Source organism: Ammodytes marinus, assembly GCF_949987685.1.
Source record: "Ammodytes marinus genome assembly, chromosome: 8".
NCBI classification, from domain to species: Eukaryota; Metazoa; Chordata; class Actinopteri; order Uranoscopiformes; family Ammodytidae; genus Ammodytes; species Ammodytes marinus.
The window spans coordinates 21,232,023-21,248,161 of record NC_137212.1 but is presented as its reverse complement, the minus strand read 5'-3'; the positions used below and the strand labels follow the sequence as shown (position 1 = coordinate 21,248,161).

Here is a 16,139-nt window from a genome sequence, read left to right as displayed (position 1 = left end):
CCTGCTTTGTTAAAGTGCATTGTTTTTTTAAATGAGATTGTGTGAAGTCATCCAGCTTGAGCAAACATTTGATTCTATTTATTTGTTTATTTTACAAAATCAGTAATTACAAGAAAAGCAACTTAAACACGAGTAAAAAAGCAGATGGATCAGTGATGTCATATCTTCAGTTTTCTTCACTGGTCCCAAATGTTGAATCAAAACATCTGGAAAATAAACATACAAAGTAAGTTTCATTTAAAGCAGTGACACAATCTTGGTCTTAAGTTATTTTATCTTTGAATGTTCATGCTATGTAAAAAAATAAGTTTAAGAACTCTGCTTAATGTTATGCTTAAGAACATGACTATCTCAATCTTTCATATAAACATTTGTCTGTCACATGTACCCGTCTGTCACTGCACCAGTCTATATGTGATGTATCTCCCGGCTGTTTCACTCGGTCTGATGATCTTTACTACCTGAAAAAGAAGAAGTTGCATGTGTTTGCATACAGATAAAGGTTTCATCCAAATTACATCTGCCATGCATCTCACACATGCAAATAATTGTCATGGAAAACCCATTTATCAAACAGACCAGCCCAAGATCAAATACACAGCACACTGTAGCCATTTAATAATGATATTGTTAGCCATTATTAAAATGTAGGGCCCCTTGTTGTGTTACCTGTCCTCTTTTCAAGCCAAAGTAGCGTGCCACAGGGTCCCCGGCCTGGATCCTCGGCAACTGACTTTCCTTTAATTTACTGAGGTAAACATGTTGAGGAAGAACAAGAAATACATATTTGGATGCATAAGATACTTAAATTAAATAGTGTTGGAGAGATGGCAGTCTTTAACAAAATCAACTGCTATTTCATCTCAAGTACTCTGAAGATGACCAAGTGCTTTTTGTGCAGGCAAATCTGATTGAAACAATCTACAATTCAATTATTCCACGTAGTACATGCAGTGTGTATAAGGATACTATCTTGCTAGAATATCAACCACCTCCTCTTTTGTCATCACAATGTGTTCTGGAACAAGCTGAAAGACAAAAGAAGAAATGTATGAAAAACTAAAATATAATCCCACTACAACTGAGGCAAAATTCACAAGATAATCATTTTGAAATATTGTGTCAAAGTAATTTTAATACAGTGGCCTTCCAGTCTGGAGTGTACCTCGTGCTCTGTGATGTTAATCAGCAGCTCCTGTTGTAGAAACTGTTCCAATATGTATTTGGGCGCCATGTCAACCAGCGACTGTAAGGAGATATTTTCATGAATAGTGTAACCAAGAGAGCACGATCCAAAAGAGAAACACGGAAATAATATTCAGAATACAAACACTTTATCTTTTCATGCCCCCTTTTTAGTGGTAAATATACATTATTCAGTGCATGTGTTTAACCTGTTTGGCTGAAGGTGTCATGCCCATTTGTACAACGATGATTGCTCGTGTGATGTTCTCCTCCTGCATCCTCTGACAGTACATCTTAATGGTCTTGATTCCTACCTTGGGCTCCTCTGAAGAGTGAAGAAAAAGATGACTTTATAGTATTAGTATCCCACATATGCAGGTGTCATAGGCATAGCAAACAAATAAAATACAAAGACAAGGCTTAAAGATACTATACTTTGGCTCCAGGACAATATGTGTATATTTCTTTATAAAATGAATTCTGCCACCTAGTATATTATTTGATGTATTAACCTACCAGGGAAGAAAACAAACATCTGGTCAGTGGGGTCGTCATTGTGAGCCACCAGCACAGTGAGGTCTGTGCGTCTGGGGCGGCCCTCGCTGGGCTTGTCTCCAAACTGACTCTTGAACTCGTCCAGTGTCTGGTCCAACTCGTCCTGTGTCACCAGGTAGCCTCTGTCATGGCACAGCTGAGGAAGAGACAATACAATTAGTGAGTCTAAGGGACACACCTCACAGCTTTTAAAAGGCAAACTAGACTAGTCTGTCGGGCAGATCTTCGCTCCCAGCTTGTAAACAAACCCTGACAATTTAAATATTGGTTTCAATTGTTTAACTGACAGATGAGGATATATTTATATTTGAGAGCAAGGATGTAGCCATTGAGTCAACACTAGGGGAACTAAATCTGCAGAGGAATAGATTTTGATTTAAAATAATTTTTTGCCACTTTTTCTTTCATTGTATGGAATGGCCGACATTAGGGATCAAAAGTATCATAGAACCGTATCATAGAAACAGAAAGTATGTGGTAATACAGAGCCTAGGCTCTGTAAACGGATATGTTAACAATTGGTATGTAAAATGGGGCCAATCTAGCTAATCACATGCCCGTTCACAGAGCATAGGTTGTGTATTAACAGTGGATTTTTTTGTCAGCAGGTACATTACGGACAGGTAGCGTGATTTTGACAAGCGTACTACAGAATGGCTGACTCCACCTTTAGCTTTGCATGTAACGTAATTATGATTTACATGCTATTAGTGAAATCCTTTACCTAAATATTATTAATCATATTAACAATTGATTGGAACATAAACTCTTTAGACAAGCCACGTCCAGAGCTGCAGTAAACCGTCAAAACTACAATCGATGCTGACCATAGACATATATTATATCTTTGGGTGCTGACAATAATAACGTGCTAAGCTAGCACGCTAACAACAATATTGAGCCCTCACGCACCTGCATGATGGTTTTGCGGATCTTCCACAGTCTGTATGTTTCCTCTTCGTCATCCATGTCGTCTCAGACGTATCACTTTCTCTAGATTTGATCTAGATTTTATATATTTGTTAATGTATTTCGCTTCTTCCTATGGCTCAGACTGCGGACAGCGCGACGCACGTTTCAATGAAACGACGCAGGCTGATGACGCCAGCGCTGCGCAGTGTTGCCTGGGTGGAGTTTGACAAAATACGTTTTAGAATACATAAAGGAGGTAATAATGTTAATAATAATAATCAGAATTTTAAAATGAAATCTAATTAGTTTAAAACTATTATTAATATCCTTATCATCATCAGTTTAATGTTGATTACAATGATAATATGAATGTTTGCAGTCAGGCAGCTTTGAGACGCCTGTTAGGTTTCACAACAAACTCCAGGGCGGAGTCAGCAGCTAGGCTACAATGAAGCTATTGATTAGAAATAATCAAAAAATGAGGCCGCTATATGTAATATTGACACTTGGGGCTGTGGCGAGTCTGGCGACCTGTGGAGTACTGGCGATGGTACTGTACAATATGTTATACACAACGGTAACGTAAACTGTAGACTACTAGCCGCAGCCTACTTTTGTGATTTTTCTAATTTGCATAACAGTGTGACGCATGCAACTATTTGTTTTACCCATTCGTAATACCTGCATATTGATGAGTGTTATTTATCTATTGCTAAAGTTACCTGAATATGCATGATAGCATGGTATTGCTACTCGTTGCTCTACATTCATGGTTTCGCATATTCTTAAACTAATATTTTCTGTCTCCCATTGCACGTCGATTATACACCTATACTATCTATGTTATAAACACAGGCAGTGGACTTCAGTATTTATTTGCATATATTGAGGGTGTTGGGACTGTAAATATGTTTACAAAGCTATTTGTGTGATTTGAGACTGGATGTTTGTGCAGCAGCATCCCCCCTCTGGTTGCTGGCATCAGCTGACTCAGGCTCAATCAGGTTATCGTTCTGAGAGATACCGCAAACGACAGTGGAAGCTTTCATAACAGAAGGTCATCATAGCACGTTGTCCGTTACAGCTGGAATTGTGTTATATTAGCGAGGGAATTTAATTTTAGCACTCCGTACATTGTTGTGTACGACAACATCCTCAAACGAGGAACTAGGCTATGTGTTAAATAAATGTAATGATGTATAGAAGTAGGGCACTTTTTTACGGAGGGAGGGGTCTTCCACTCATATCCTAAAGTCCATTCTGTTGGCCTTAGTACAGAGAAGTGCTTCAGAGTAAATATATAAGGCTCTTGGAGATGCCTTATGCAAAAGCTATACATTGTGCAAACATGGAACATATGTTTTGATCCATTCAGTGAGGTATCAGTTAATATTTTATGGGATAAGGCCTATAAAAAAATATGTGTGTGTGTGTGTGTGTGTGTGTGTGTGTGTGTGTGTGTGTGTGTGTGTGTGTGTGTGTGTGTGTGTGTGTGTGTGTGTGTGTGTGTGTGTGTGTGTGTGTGTGTGTGTGTGTGTGTGTGTGTGTGTGTGTGTGTGTGTGTGTGTGTGTGTGTGTGTGTGTGTGTGTGTGTGTGTGTGTGTGTGTGTGTGTTAGATCTAGAAGATAAGCCATGAGCCATGATTTCCAAATAGACATGCCAGAAATGTGAGAAATATTTTCTGACAAATCTGATCAATGTGTAGTCCAATCACTCACGTTGTTGTGGCTGTTCTTTGTGGGTTTTAACATGTCATGATGATATTGAGAAATAATGGGGCAGCAACAGTGTTCATAAAGATTATTATTTTATAATGATTTGAAACACCAACTCTCTTGTTTTCCCGGATTATGATTATTCAGTAGAATGAGAAAATCTTTTGGGCTCAGCCGTTGTGACTCTAGTATCAGGTGGAAATTCAGGACGTTATGTGTGCAACAAATCATGCTGACTCACTGATGTACCCTTCTTTCTTTTTCATTCCGGTATTAAGCGTGTTACGTAATGAGTGTGTGCATTTCTTCAGAGCGTTGCCCTTTGTCCTGGCCTCATGAGTCAATCCTACACATGGTCTATTTTATTTAATGTTTTTGGTTTTGTAAGGAGAGACTTCTCTTCATGTGTTTGTGATAACTTTGTGGACTGTGGACCACAGTACATGTTCAATTCTGATGTGGCTTTTTAGTCAGCAGTAGGGACATCGACCTATTGGAGAATGGCAACCTATCAATTATGTTAATGATTACCCATCTGCCATTCACATTAGGACAGTGGACAGTGTGCTTTTTCAGTAGTGTGACTGTGATCTGACAGATAGGGCTGAAGTCATAGAAGGGCTTTTGCAGATTTGATCACTTTCTGCCTTCAGAGGACCTTACTGAAGGGCAGTCATGCGTCTTATAGGGTCCACTGTCCTTCTCTCTGTCCTGCTGCAGGCCATGGTAAGAGGAAAATGAGATTTGTATTCAAACACTAGGTTCTGTTGCAGTACTGGAACTTGAGTTTTGCTTTTGTACAATATTGGATTTAGTTGACCTTTGACGTGATCTTTATTTTTAATTTCCTTCATCATATATATGTTTTGGGTTGGACACAGTATCGATTCAATTCATTTTATAGTCTTCAAAGATACTTTTTCAAGGGAAATGCGTTTACATTATTAAATAATAAATTGTACTTATGAAGCGCTTTTTTTGGAACTTTATACAGCGCTTTTCTTGACCCTCTTTCTCCATTACAGTCTACGCCGGTAGAGGACTGGCAGACGGCCACATCTATTTATGACTTCTCTGCAACAGATATTGATGGCAACTTGGTTTCCTTTGAAAAATACAGGTAACTATCTGTCCATGATAAATGATCTCCCTAAGTGTGCCGCCACATCCAAGCCCGCTGTCACTGAAACAACACTTACGATGTCTTGTTTTTTTTATATTTTTCAGGGGCAATGTTGTCATCATCACCAACGTTGCCTCTAAATGAGGTAAAACCCCAGTAAACTACTCTCAGTTTGCGGCAATGCACGCCCAGTACGCTGAGAGAGGTTTACGCATCCTTGGCTTCCCTTCCAACCAGTTTGGAAACCAGGTATGTAAGCACTTCAGTTTTCATTCAAGCAAAAGATTGTGTTCTTAAATGTGTCCCGTCACTGTGAATGTGAAACAGTCAGATCAGTACATTTTTTAATAGAATTTAATGTCATCTCTCTCAACCTTTCCCTTGTAGGAGCCTGGAAACGAGACCCAGATCAAGCAGTTTGCCAATTCCTACAACGCTCAGTTTGACATGTTCAGTAAGATTGAAGTGAACGGGGCCAACGCTCATCCTTTGTGGAAGTGGCTCAAAGATCAGCCCAACGGGAAAGGCTTTATGGGAAAGTAAGTGGTAAACAAATTAATTGCTGAACACATTTGATATGGTTGCTTTTGTTTTCTTTTGACAAAAAGGTGTGTGTGTGCTAAAAAAAAAAAAAGGCATATTCAGTGATTATTCTCTAACATATGATTTGTTCTCAACCCTGCAGTAGCATCAAGTGGAATTTCACTAAGGTAAATCTAATTTTTGTTTATTAGTTATTTATTACGTATATGGCCATCAAACAGTTTGATAGTTGACAATGCGTTATCTATCCGGGCTGCATTCTTGTGCAGCAAAAAAATATATATTGGAAGAAGCATGTAAAAGTTTTTTTTAAAGTATTGTACTTTTTAGTAAAATAGAAAATAATTATTTATTCCTAAATGGCATGTTTACTGCATTTCATTGTTCTCCTTTTCCTCTTTCTCTATAGTTTTTGATCAACAAAGAGGGTCAGGTGATGAAGAGATATGGACCCCTGGATGATCCAAGTGTATGTACAAACATCTTACATCGCAACGGTTACTGTATATAGCTTGACTTTTTTGTACAAAGGAAAATTCTGCTTTTGTGTTGTAAATATGAAGTATGAGTTAAAGCCAATAAGTTAAATGATATTTGGATTTAACATGGAATTCATGTGCATTTTGTTGGCCAAAATTCACAAAAACAATGCAAGATTTGCATGTTACTATAGATGTAACTGCACATACTGTGTATTATTATTATTATTATTATTATTATTATTATTATTATTATTATTATTATTATTATTATTATTATTATTATTATTAATAATAATAATAATAATAATGTATATTATTCTCATAAGTCATGCAATTGATCATGAACCTCTACACCTACTTTCCTTCCAGGTGGTGGAGAAGGATCTTCCCAAATACCTTTAACCATTTAATGGATGATTGATACCTCACCTACTGAAACTCCGTTCATTTAGTCATTCCATCACCCTTTCATATCCTACATCTGTCTCTCCAAGCAGCAGTTGATCAAGTTTGGGTCCACCCCAGACCAGTGACGGCTTGTTCATAAACCCGCATGGCGGACAGAGCAGACCTGATGAAAATGGCGTGCAAACCTCCCTGGGAGGACTACCAAGCTTGCATTCATTTGGTGTTGTGGAGAGAAGGCGAAAGGATCACTAAATGCATAATTAACTATTGTTTATGAACGGGTTGCACTGTTTTCATAATAAAATAAACTAAGATTTTGCTCTAATGATAGTTGTGTCTGTGTTGTTTATTATCTGTCAGGGAAATATTGGCAATGCTCAAGTTATATTGTATTGAATTAGTGTTGCTAGTAGAATAGATGTTTGTTAATGGTTTGTCCTGAACTATTGACTTTCACAAAGATTTTTTCATTCTGTATAATGGAGTGACAGAAAACCAATTTGTTGTTCTGCTGAAAGTAGAGGGGTTTGTGTGTATGTGTCAGACAGCCGTTATTGCAAGAGCTTAATGTAAAACTTGGATTTGTTATCCTAGTAAAATTAGTAAAAATCTACAAAGTCACAATTTTTTTGGACACTGGATTCACAGTAGGCTACATAAACTCTTAATACTTAGATCACAGCATAAACTCTTGACAGTTCTATTTCTAAATATATATTATTGTATAAGGAGGTAAATATTAAACACTTCTAGTCTTCTAAGTCCCAACACAATAGATATAGTTGTAGAGACCTACTATTCTATTTTGCAACAAAAAGAACAGTAAATGTGATTTTAAAGCCACATCCATGTGTAGTTCTGAGTAGGTTAGCCTTTGGTGATAGCGTATGGATTTTATAGTCTACATTCTGCTGTACTTCCAGGTTTTTTCTTAGCAGTAGAATCAACTATACTGAACCATTTCATGTTCACTTCTTGAGCTCCTGCACCTCAGGGGCGACCACAGTTTGTAAAGCTGCCATACTAAGATATACAGAGAGAGTTTTGTGGAGCTGATAAGCTGGATCAACTGTGTGTCTACTCGTTTGGCAATGGCTTGAATTTAACTGACATTCATTGAATCATTATGAAAAAGTTGTGACTGTTTCTCTTTCTTATCTGTTCACTACTTGTCTGTATCCATTAATAAACTAGAGAACTGTTGACTCCGTGAGCAGACGGACTGAGAGTCAGTGTAAATGTAGTGCAACCACTCAGACTCAGCCTCCTCTTCAAGTTGACCTCTGCATGTGACTCACAGCACCATGCTGAGCTACCGCGGCTGCAGCTACCCCGGCGTCCTATAGAGGGAGCCACAGCGCCCAGCACAAACCCCATACAAAACCAGGCAGCAGCAGCAGCGGCAAGTGCGGTGCAGTCGACGTGACAGGAGCGGACTGTGCGTGAGGAAACACCGCACGGATGAAGGGACCGTCGCGGATATAACTATCACATTCCTCTGTTTGATCATTTACCCTTCGTCATACGAACACATTCTTCATTGTTCACAGCCGTCGCAGTGGGTCTTTCATTCGGAGGGTTTGCCTGCTCTGTCTTTTTTTCCTCCGGGAGGCTGAATGGAAGCGGCAGCGGGCGAGGGAGCGGTCGGGCTGTCGGAGGCCAGGGACGGGAGTCCACTATCCGTGGCCGCAGCATCCGATGATGGGGACGCGGTCGTTGGAGTTAGCTACGGGATGGAAGCCGGAGACATGGGTACTTGTCACTCATTATCACCTTTCAAATAAACCCTGTCTGTTTCATTTAATTTCATTACCCTGACATGCATGTCCACCCGAGTCTCTGGTGGTGGTAGTGGTGCTGCTTTGACCAGAATGTTCCGACTCATCTTTGCTAGCAAGGAATTGGTAAGCTAGGCTAGCAGCTAATTTAGCCGGAGGGATGATGGAAGCAGGTAAAGTTAGCTACTATAGCCTATAAATGTATTGGTGTAGTAGCTTTAATATTTATAGTACATTCGTCTAAGTAGCCTGCAGTCGTGACTAGTCAGCAACACAACAACAAACCATGTCTGGGAATAGAATTCATGTTTACTAGGACAAAATAACAAGCTTTAAAAATGTATTCAATGTCTTGGAATAACATTGACAGAGCCAGGGGTGTAGTTTGGATTTCAAGCCACCTATGCTCAGGAACAACATTCCGCTTAGCTCCCTCCCCCTGTCCTTTTTTCCAGCCTCAGGCATACAATTATCAGCACCTGGCAGTGCACCCACAGACTGTGAAAAACATGAATTTCAGACATCATGTTTTTGGAAGAAACCATTAAATCCTCACTTTGGGTTTACCACTTTCCACCATCTTGGCATTTACTGGAACCAGAGAATCCATCTGATTTCTGCAAGGATGTACAACACCACAGACAGACACCACAGCTGACTGTGAATGGCTGGCAATAATAGACCAGACATTTTGAGTCTTTCCCCTAACGGACACTTCTTTAACTAAACACACATTCCTACAGAAATTTGGACTTGTCATAATAGTCGAAAGCGCAGGTGTTACTTATAACATCAAATATACTATAATAATTCTATTCAGGTGTCCGAGTAACTCATGAGAGTGTGACAGTGAATCAACATGCACAATACCAGGATCCGGAAACTGAACTACTCAATTGAATTCAGCCATCGATTTTACTATTTGTACGATCTTTTCCTACTCTGTCATGTCAAATTGACATTAGTGACAATGGACTTTTAGCAATTGAGGCCATGCAGTAGCTGCTGTAGATCCACATTACACATGAAGCAGCCTCTCAGTAGTACAATAGCCTTGCCCTGCTGGGATCAATGTCCACACTGTGTGATGTATTGGGATTTCTGTAAGAGAAGTTCAGTTTCACTTTTAATTAATATGTCCGTCAGTACTTAAATGTTGGTTTTAATCAGGGGCTGATACTCAGTTCTTCTTATTTTGGTCAGTTCAAGCTAACATATTAAGCATTACCATAAATGACTGCATCATCAACATTGAGATGAGTGCTACTAGAGAAATGACATAATGCTATTTGATATAGCCAAGTATTGACTTTCAAAGGCGTACTCTTTAAATAGATGTATGGGTGCCTGCCTGTAGTAAAATGCTGGGCGTGACTGGTCATGTTCACTGTACTGTATATCACAGAATGGAATTTTTTTTCATTGACCCTGTTGAGAAAAGTGCTGAGTTTTAGGTTTTAACAAGAGAGCAGGAGTGCCTCCACAGAGAACAGGCTCATGAATCAAAGGAAGCTGTCTGCTGAAGGTTTACTCGCCAGGCTGTGCTGAATCAGAGGGTGAAAATGGATGTGGGGCGCCTTTAGCTGCAGATGCCTTAAGTTCTAGCGTGCTTGCTGCTCGCGGGGTCAATTCACAAGTGTGTGCCAGCTCCGTCAATGCACCTTCACATGCTAAGAGAGAGGTTGCGTGTGCACATGCGATATTGAATATTCGCCTCTGCCTTGCCCAAGCAACAGTGGACGAGTCTTCATAGCATGATGTGTTGTGATTGTAGTGTGAACACATTGGGTAGAGGACTGAAATCTGACAACTATGAAATATGAGTTTAATTCATAGGCTAATGCCATGTATTGGTGGATATGCTTTTAAACATGACTGAGGCAAGGCATATGACATTTAAATGTCCATCACCCATGCATTGCTGTTCTGATAATGCTATTAGGGCAGCATTTTATGAGTGCCTACGAAGTCCCAATAAAGAAAATTATTATATTCTGCTATACACACATTTTCTATTACATGTAGTAATACAGCCATTTGATATACTCACTTTATTCTAATATTTTAAAGCTATTTTATTAAGTTGCAATTCCAAATATGTGTTAGTATGTAAAAATGATTCCTCTTCTGTAGGCTACTTAACTACATAGTGTGATTCCCTTCATTAATTGGTCAGCAGCAGACATTTCTTCTGTAAATTCCTGACCAAAGTAGTGAAACAATTTTGTCTCTGAAACATGCAAGAGCTCAATACATTCAGTGTAAGATGTCTGTACTTACTCTTTGTTTTGCCAATGCAATTGTGTGTGTCTCCTCTTATTACAAAGCTTGGTGAACTCCTGCAGCATGGCGGGGTAGGTGTGGCTCACACTGTGACACCCGAGCAACATCTGTCAGTGAAGAGAGTCAAAGGGGACAGTCCATTAAAGGCTGTTCATTTCTATGGCAGTGTAATAACAATGTGGTTTTGGTCAATGTGAAATGTAAGTTTTAAAAGGTCTTGCTTGATTCTCACTGACCCCTAGGAGCTGGTTAGATGTTAGCGTTAACATGTCAAGTGCTCTACCCGGGAGCTTGGTTAACGTCAGATGTCACATACTATAATGTGTAATCATGTGGGCTGCTGCTCCCAATGTGTGAAGAATATACAATGTTGTTGTGTGGGTGTCACAGCCGGCTCTTAGCTCAGCAGTCCAAATGTGTCCCTATAGTGTCCTCCAGTAAGCATGACAGGATCAATTTAACATATATTTCTCCCCACACTCATAACCAACCTCTCTCCTCTCCTCTCCTCTCCTCTCCTCTCCTCTCCTCTCCTCTCCTCTCCTCTCCTCTCCTCTCCTCTCCTCTCCTCTCCTCTCCTCTCCTCTCCTCTCCTCTCCTCTCCTCTCCTCTCCTCTCCTCTCCTCTCCTCTCCTCTCCTCTCCTCTCCTCTCCTCTCCTCTCAGCCACACATTTGTCACCGTACATCAACCCCCCCCCCACACTCCTGTGTATGTTCTCTGTTCTCTGCTTTAGGCAATGCCTCTCAGAATTGCTGACGGAAGCACAAAAGGAGGTTGCCTTCTCTGGAATTCACCATCTATTTTCTTCTTCCTTATTCTAGCTACAAGCTCTCTCTCTCTCTCTCTCTTTCTGTGTACCAGTCCTCCCTCTGTGGCTCTTTCTGTGTCCCAGTCGTCCCTCTGGCTCTGCGTGCCAGTATACAGTTGTATCCCCGCAGCCAATTAACAGAGGCTTATATAGGATCTGGACCTTCTTGGTCGGGTTATTTGATGTCATAATATTAAACGTAGACATTGACGCAGTGTAGTTACATGTTCTGTGATGCTGCCTATTCCCCGTAAGTGGGGGGATGCGTAATACAGTAACTATTTTAAACAGCCACTGCAGCCATGGCATTGTCTTTGCTGCTGTCTGTCCTTGTGCTTTGGCTAGGGTTTTAGCTGCATTCTAAAAGATGAGAGAGGGAGAGTATATTAAGGAGATAGATATACAGACAGGGAGGAGAGACATAAAGAACTCTGTGCTGAGTATTCTTCTGTTGTGGTGACTTTGCAGCTGTAAAATGTTATATGTGCTACTGGATGAGAGGCCATGGTTCAGTTTTTACACTTGAATGACTGCAGTGTCATACTGTCCTCCTGGCTTACCTCAAAGGGGAAAAGGGCCAATGCTGTTTTCAATTAGGAGAGAGTTATTGTGCCCACTGTGCAGGCTATTATTATTTCATTATAAGCACCTGGCGGGCATCATGAGCGTATGGTCAGACTGTATATATAAAGGAGCATGAAGCTGTCTTAACTTGTCTTAACCAGTGGGGAGTATTAAATCAAGAAGATTAAAATAGTGCTGGTTGTTGTTTGGGCCTTCAGTAAATTGCATCTATTCTGTGGTCTGCGTCTGTTTTTCTCCACCCTTCGTACCACAGTCTAAAAGCATGCCAGGGAGTGAGGTAGAAACTATAGAGGCTTTTTTTATGTAGAGATGAATGTGTTTTTTAGCCCTGTGATGGTGACCTGTACTGTGTGTACCCTGCCTCTTCCCCAGTGGATGATGCTGAGATGAACCCCGCATAATCTTTTAGAAAATTGATTAAAGTTATATTCCACTATTAAATAAAAAAAACGTCTGTCTTTTTTTTTCATTAGTTAATGCTTGTGTCCGTCTTAACAGTCTGGTTGAGACGAAACAATAAGTTGGATCAATAAATGAGTCGATGGACGGAAAAATAATACATTTTGAATTTGTAGACAAGATGAACAATAATTGAATCCGTGAAATGATTTACATAAATCAATAATGAAGTAGGATGCTACAGCCCTATAATATTGACCAAAAATAGTTATGTAACTTGTTTGTTTTTTGAACTATGTGTTTATTGAGTTTTCCATTTTTTGACAAATGAAGAAAAAAACAACAACAAAAAAACATATATACATACATACACATATACATACATATATATATAGCCTATCTATATATAGATATATATATATAGATAGATATACAAACACATGCATACGACACGTTGAAAATTAGAAGAAGAGTATGTAAATGTACGCATTCCCAACACAAGCACTAATTTTTATCGATTATATAATCTTTGTGCAATTTGTATAAAATAAAAAATAGAAAAATATCCAGCATCCTTTAACAAACTAATTAGAGAAACGCACATAATCATATGCACTCATACATCTACACAAAGTAGTGATAATTATAGTGATAATAAAATTAATTATGTAGCTTGTTGGTTCTTCTTCTTGATTCTTCTTTGATCTCAGTCTTCTTGTTTATTAGAAGTCCCCATATCCTAATGGATTGTTCTTTCTACTTTCATTAGTACCTCCTAACTCAATTTAAGGGTCGGTGAGTAGTTGAGAGTGAAGCTGTAAAAAGGCAGAGTTGCAGAGAGTTGATTCTCACAGACGTTTTAGAAGGAAACAAGTGGCAGACAGATGCTGGAGGGGTTATATAGGTTTAATCATATCTATCTGTGCGTGCAGGGAGATAATTTATTCATTCGATTCATTAGGTAGTATAGGCCATAGTGCGCATATTCAGCCTCCCTGATCCTCTAAGCCAGGGGTGTCAAACTCATTTTGGTTCGAGGGCCACATACAGCCTCTCTGATCTCAAGAGGGCCGGACCAGTAAAATAATGGCAAAATAACGTACATATGTCAACTCCAAATCTTTAGCTTTGTTTTTCAGTAATATGCTTTATCACTCAGCCTACATTTGTAACCTACATTATCACGGATCACAAGGGATCTCTGTACCCCCCAGGAAATGTCTTAGTAAAGGTTGCTGCTGGCCATGGGAATAGGAGGTGCGGCGTGTAGCGCAGCAGCAAAAATGTTGGGGGTATTTTGCTCAAAGATGCCAATACGCACTAATGAAATAAACAACTGTTTATTTGAATACACAAATACAACAGGCACTGACCTTACAGTTGTCCAATTTTGTTTACTATATGTACAGGGACACATTTTGTGCAAACATGCAGACAGTACAAAATAAAATTTAATAAAAGTGCAACTTCTACTGTTTTGATTTATTTTTAAATACAGAGGTTATTGGTTGTTTTGGAATTCGTTTTCCCCAATTTAAAACGTAAAAATAAAGCAGCATGGAAAATTAGGAAATAAATCTTGTAGGCCTACACTAGCATGCTCCTGCTCGTTTCGCGCGCAGAGCCGCAGACACATGGCGCTTGCTAGTACATTAATTGTTCAGCACTAAAAATAAAAATTGTTTTATTTATTTTTTAATTTTTTTGGTTTTTACTTTGCCATAAAGCACTGGAGGAAACATTAATAGCGGTGAAGCAAGATTGCCAATTACCATTTCCCACGCTAAAATGTGCTTTTTTTATTTTGGCTGCCCCCTAGCGGCTGGAGTGAGCATTTTGGTTATTTCTTTAAAAATTCATATCTCCTCACAGGAATGGGCTAGAGACTTACTTTGAGGGCCGTATGTTTGACACCACTGCTCTAAGCAGTACTCCATATCTCCTATGATGGTGAATTCGCAATGGATACAGAGACTAAAGTACTGAAGAATAAAAAAAAAAAATTGGCAGCAATTTCCCTTTTCTATCCTGAGTCACTGTGTGGCCTGCAAAACATTTCTGTGTTGGATTTAAAGTGCTGATTGGTCAGATTTTTCTTTCTGGAGAAGATTTACGAAGCTTTTTGCCCCCAGTTTCTGACTCACTGCATTTTATTTATTGAATCGGCAATACTAGACGTGGAACCAGAGCTTTCATATAATCTGAGGCATCGTTTTCGCATCAGTACACTTCTCCACTTTATGCATAAAGAGTGAGGAAGCATTGAGAAAAAATTATGCAAGGAGATGTGTTCGGTATGTACGAGCCAAATTAGGGGAAATTATTTTTTTGACAAGTTCACTCTGCTTGCTTTCTACAGATAAATAAAACTGAATTATTATTATCATGGAATGGTAATGCTGAATAATTTATTAGTCTTTCAAAAATGTCATTTTCTTAGACAGAATTCACAAACTGAAATAAATGTGCATTGTCTGTGATTGTTTGTTATTGTCTGCAGTTTGTGACGTCATGGTTGCACATGTTTTGCTCCAAAATCCCATCAGAGTGTGACTATTGCGTTCTCTTTCACTTCTGGGGGAAAGCACATTGGCCTCTCCTCTCCGGGCGTTTGCCACAGACAGCGTTGTGTTTCCTCCATGTTTTGACATCCTGTGGGCTGCTGCTGCCTGGAGAATAGGCTTCACTTTCTATACAGTTCGGAGCTCGATCAGTTGCCGCAGGCTGTGTTATTTGCTGCATTGTATTTTTCCAAGGCTGCTGTCTGTCATCGTGTCTGTCAACCTCTCTGTGGGTATATTCATCCGGGCCTACAGCAACTGTGGAGAAAGGATTTCTCACAGCAGCCACTGCAGCCCTCACACTGGTTAGAAGAGATAGTGGCAGCTTTCTATAGACAGAACGGTAAAAGATGCCACGGAGCATTTGGATGATGGCATAAGACGGGAAGTGTTTCACAGGTAGAGACTGAGGTGCACGCACGGTTAACTTGTGGCAATTTAAGTCAACGTTACTGCTGCTGTTGGTGAATTTAAGTAGCTATCCATTCTGAAAACCACTTCTTGGGAGTTATTTGCTATTAACTTCACGACAGACTTTCCGCTCTGCAGTAATTCGGCAGATGTCAGTCAAACTAAATCTTCAGATGTCATTCGTTCCTTCTGTATTTGGAGAAGTGGCAGGAGATGCTGCTATCAGTAATAACAGCCAGGATACAGGAGTCTGGCTGTGTATATACCTGGGTAAATGTGTTACCCACTTCATTCCCATGACTCCCTACCCAGCCTCCTCTCCAGTCCAGTCCGTAAAAGGACCTTTTTTTGCTCTTGGCCAAAAGTTTTGACTCCATTTTGAGGATCA

At 39.6% G+C, this 16,139-nt stretch overlaps 3 protein-coding genes across 4 annotated transcripts in view; 2 read left to right on the top strand and 1 right to left on the bottom strand.

Annotated features, from left to right (window-relative positions):
- Positions 1 to 56: 56 nt before the first annotated feature.
- polr2eb (RNA polymerase II, I and III subunit E, b) lies at positions 57 to 2,816 on the bottom strand. The gene is made up of 8 exons (XM_080032019.1): positions 2,653 to 2,816; positions 1,702 to 1,876; positions 1,395 to 1,510; positions 1,166 to 1,246; positions 970 to 1,028; positions 670 to 748; positions 389 to 461; positions 57 to 206 (listed from the first exon to the last, which is right to left on the bottom strand). The coding sequence occupies exons 1-7, from the start codon at positions 2,707 to 2,709 to the stop codon at positions 396 to 398; spliced, it is 633 nt and encodes a 210-aa protein (XP_079888145.1). The 5' UTR covers positions 2,710 to 2,816; the 3' UTR covers positions 57 to 206; positions 389 to 395.
- Positions 2,817 to 3,063: 247 nt separating this feature from the next.
- On the top strand, positions 3,064 to 7,243 carry gpx4a (glutathione peroxidase 4a). Of its 2 annotated transcripts, none has more exons than XM_080032018.1 (7): positions 3,064 to 3,202; positions 5,394 to 5,488; positions 5,596 to 5,740; positions 5,879 to 6,030; positions 6,177 to 6,201; positions 6,444 to 6,503; positions 6,886 to 7,243. In XM_080032018.1, the coding sequence occupies exons 1-7, from the start codon at positions 3,101 to 3,103 to the stop codon at positions 6,916 to 6,918; spliced, it is 612 nt and encodes a 203-aa protein (XP_079888144.1). In that variant the 5' UTR covers positions 3,064 to 3,100; the 3' UTR covers positions 6,919 to 7,243. The 2 variants fall into 2 exon arrangements, with proteins under 2 accessions (XP_079888144.1, XP_079888143.1); XM_080032017.1 differs by having other exon boundaries at positions 3,071 to 3,229.
- Positions 7,244 to 8,455: 1,212 nt separating this feature from the next.
- The window catches only part of pip5k1ca (phosphatidylinositol-4-phosphate 5-kinase, type I, gamma a), a gene marked incomplete at its 3' end in the record, with an annotated part of 40,011 nt that continues 32,327 nt past the window's right edge, over positions 8,456 to 16,139 (top strand). The window contains exon 1 of the mRNA XM_080032837.1: positions 8,456 to 8,676. Within this exon, the coding sequence (XP_079888963.1) occupies positions 8,541 to 8,676 (136 nt within the window). The 5' untranslated portion in view covers positions 8,456 to 8,540. The remainder of the gene's footprint in view (positions 8,677 to 16,139) is intronic.

Bases quoted from the DNA above. Each gene is read 5' to 3' on its own strand.
- polr2eb (XM_080032019.1), bottom strand. From the start codon at position 2,709: ATGGATGACGAAGAGGAAACATACAGACTGTGGAAGATCCGCAAAACC. The intron at 1,877-2,652 runs GTGCGTGAGGGC...TCTCTTCCTCAG, and splicing joins TCCGCAAAACCATCATGCAG to CTGTGCCATGACAGAGGCTA. The intron at 1,247-1,394 runs GTTAAACACATG...ATCTCCTTACAG, and splicing joins TGACACCTTCAGCCAAACAG to TCGCTGGTTGACATGGCGCC.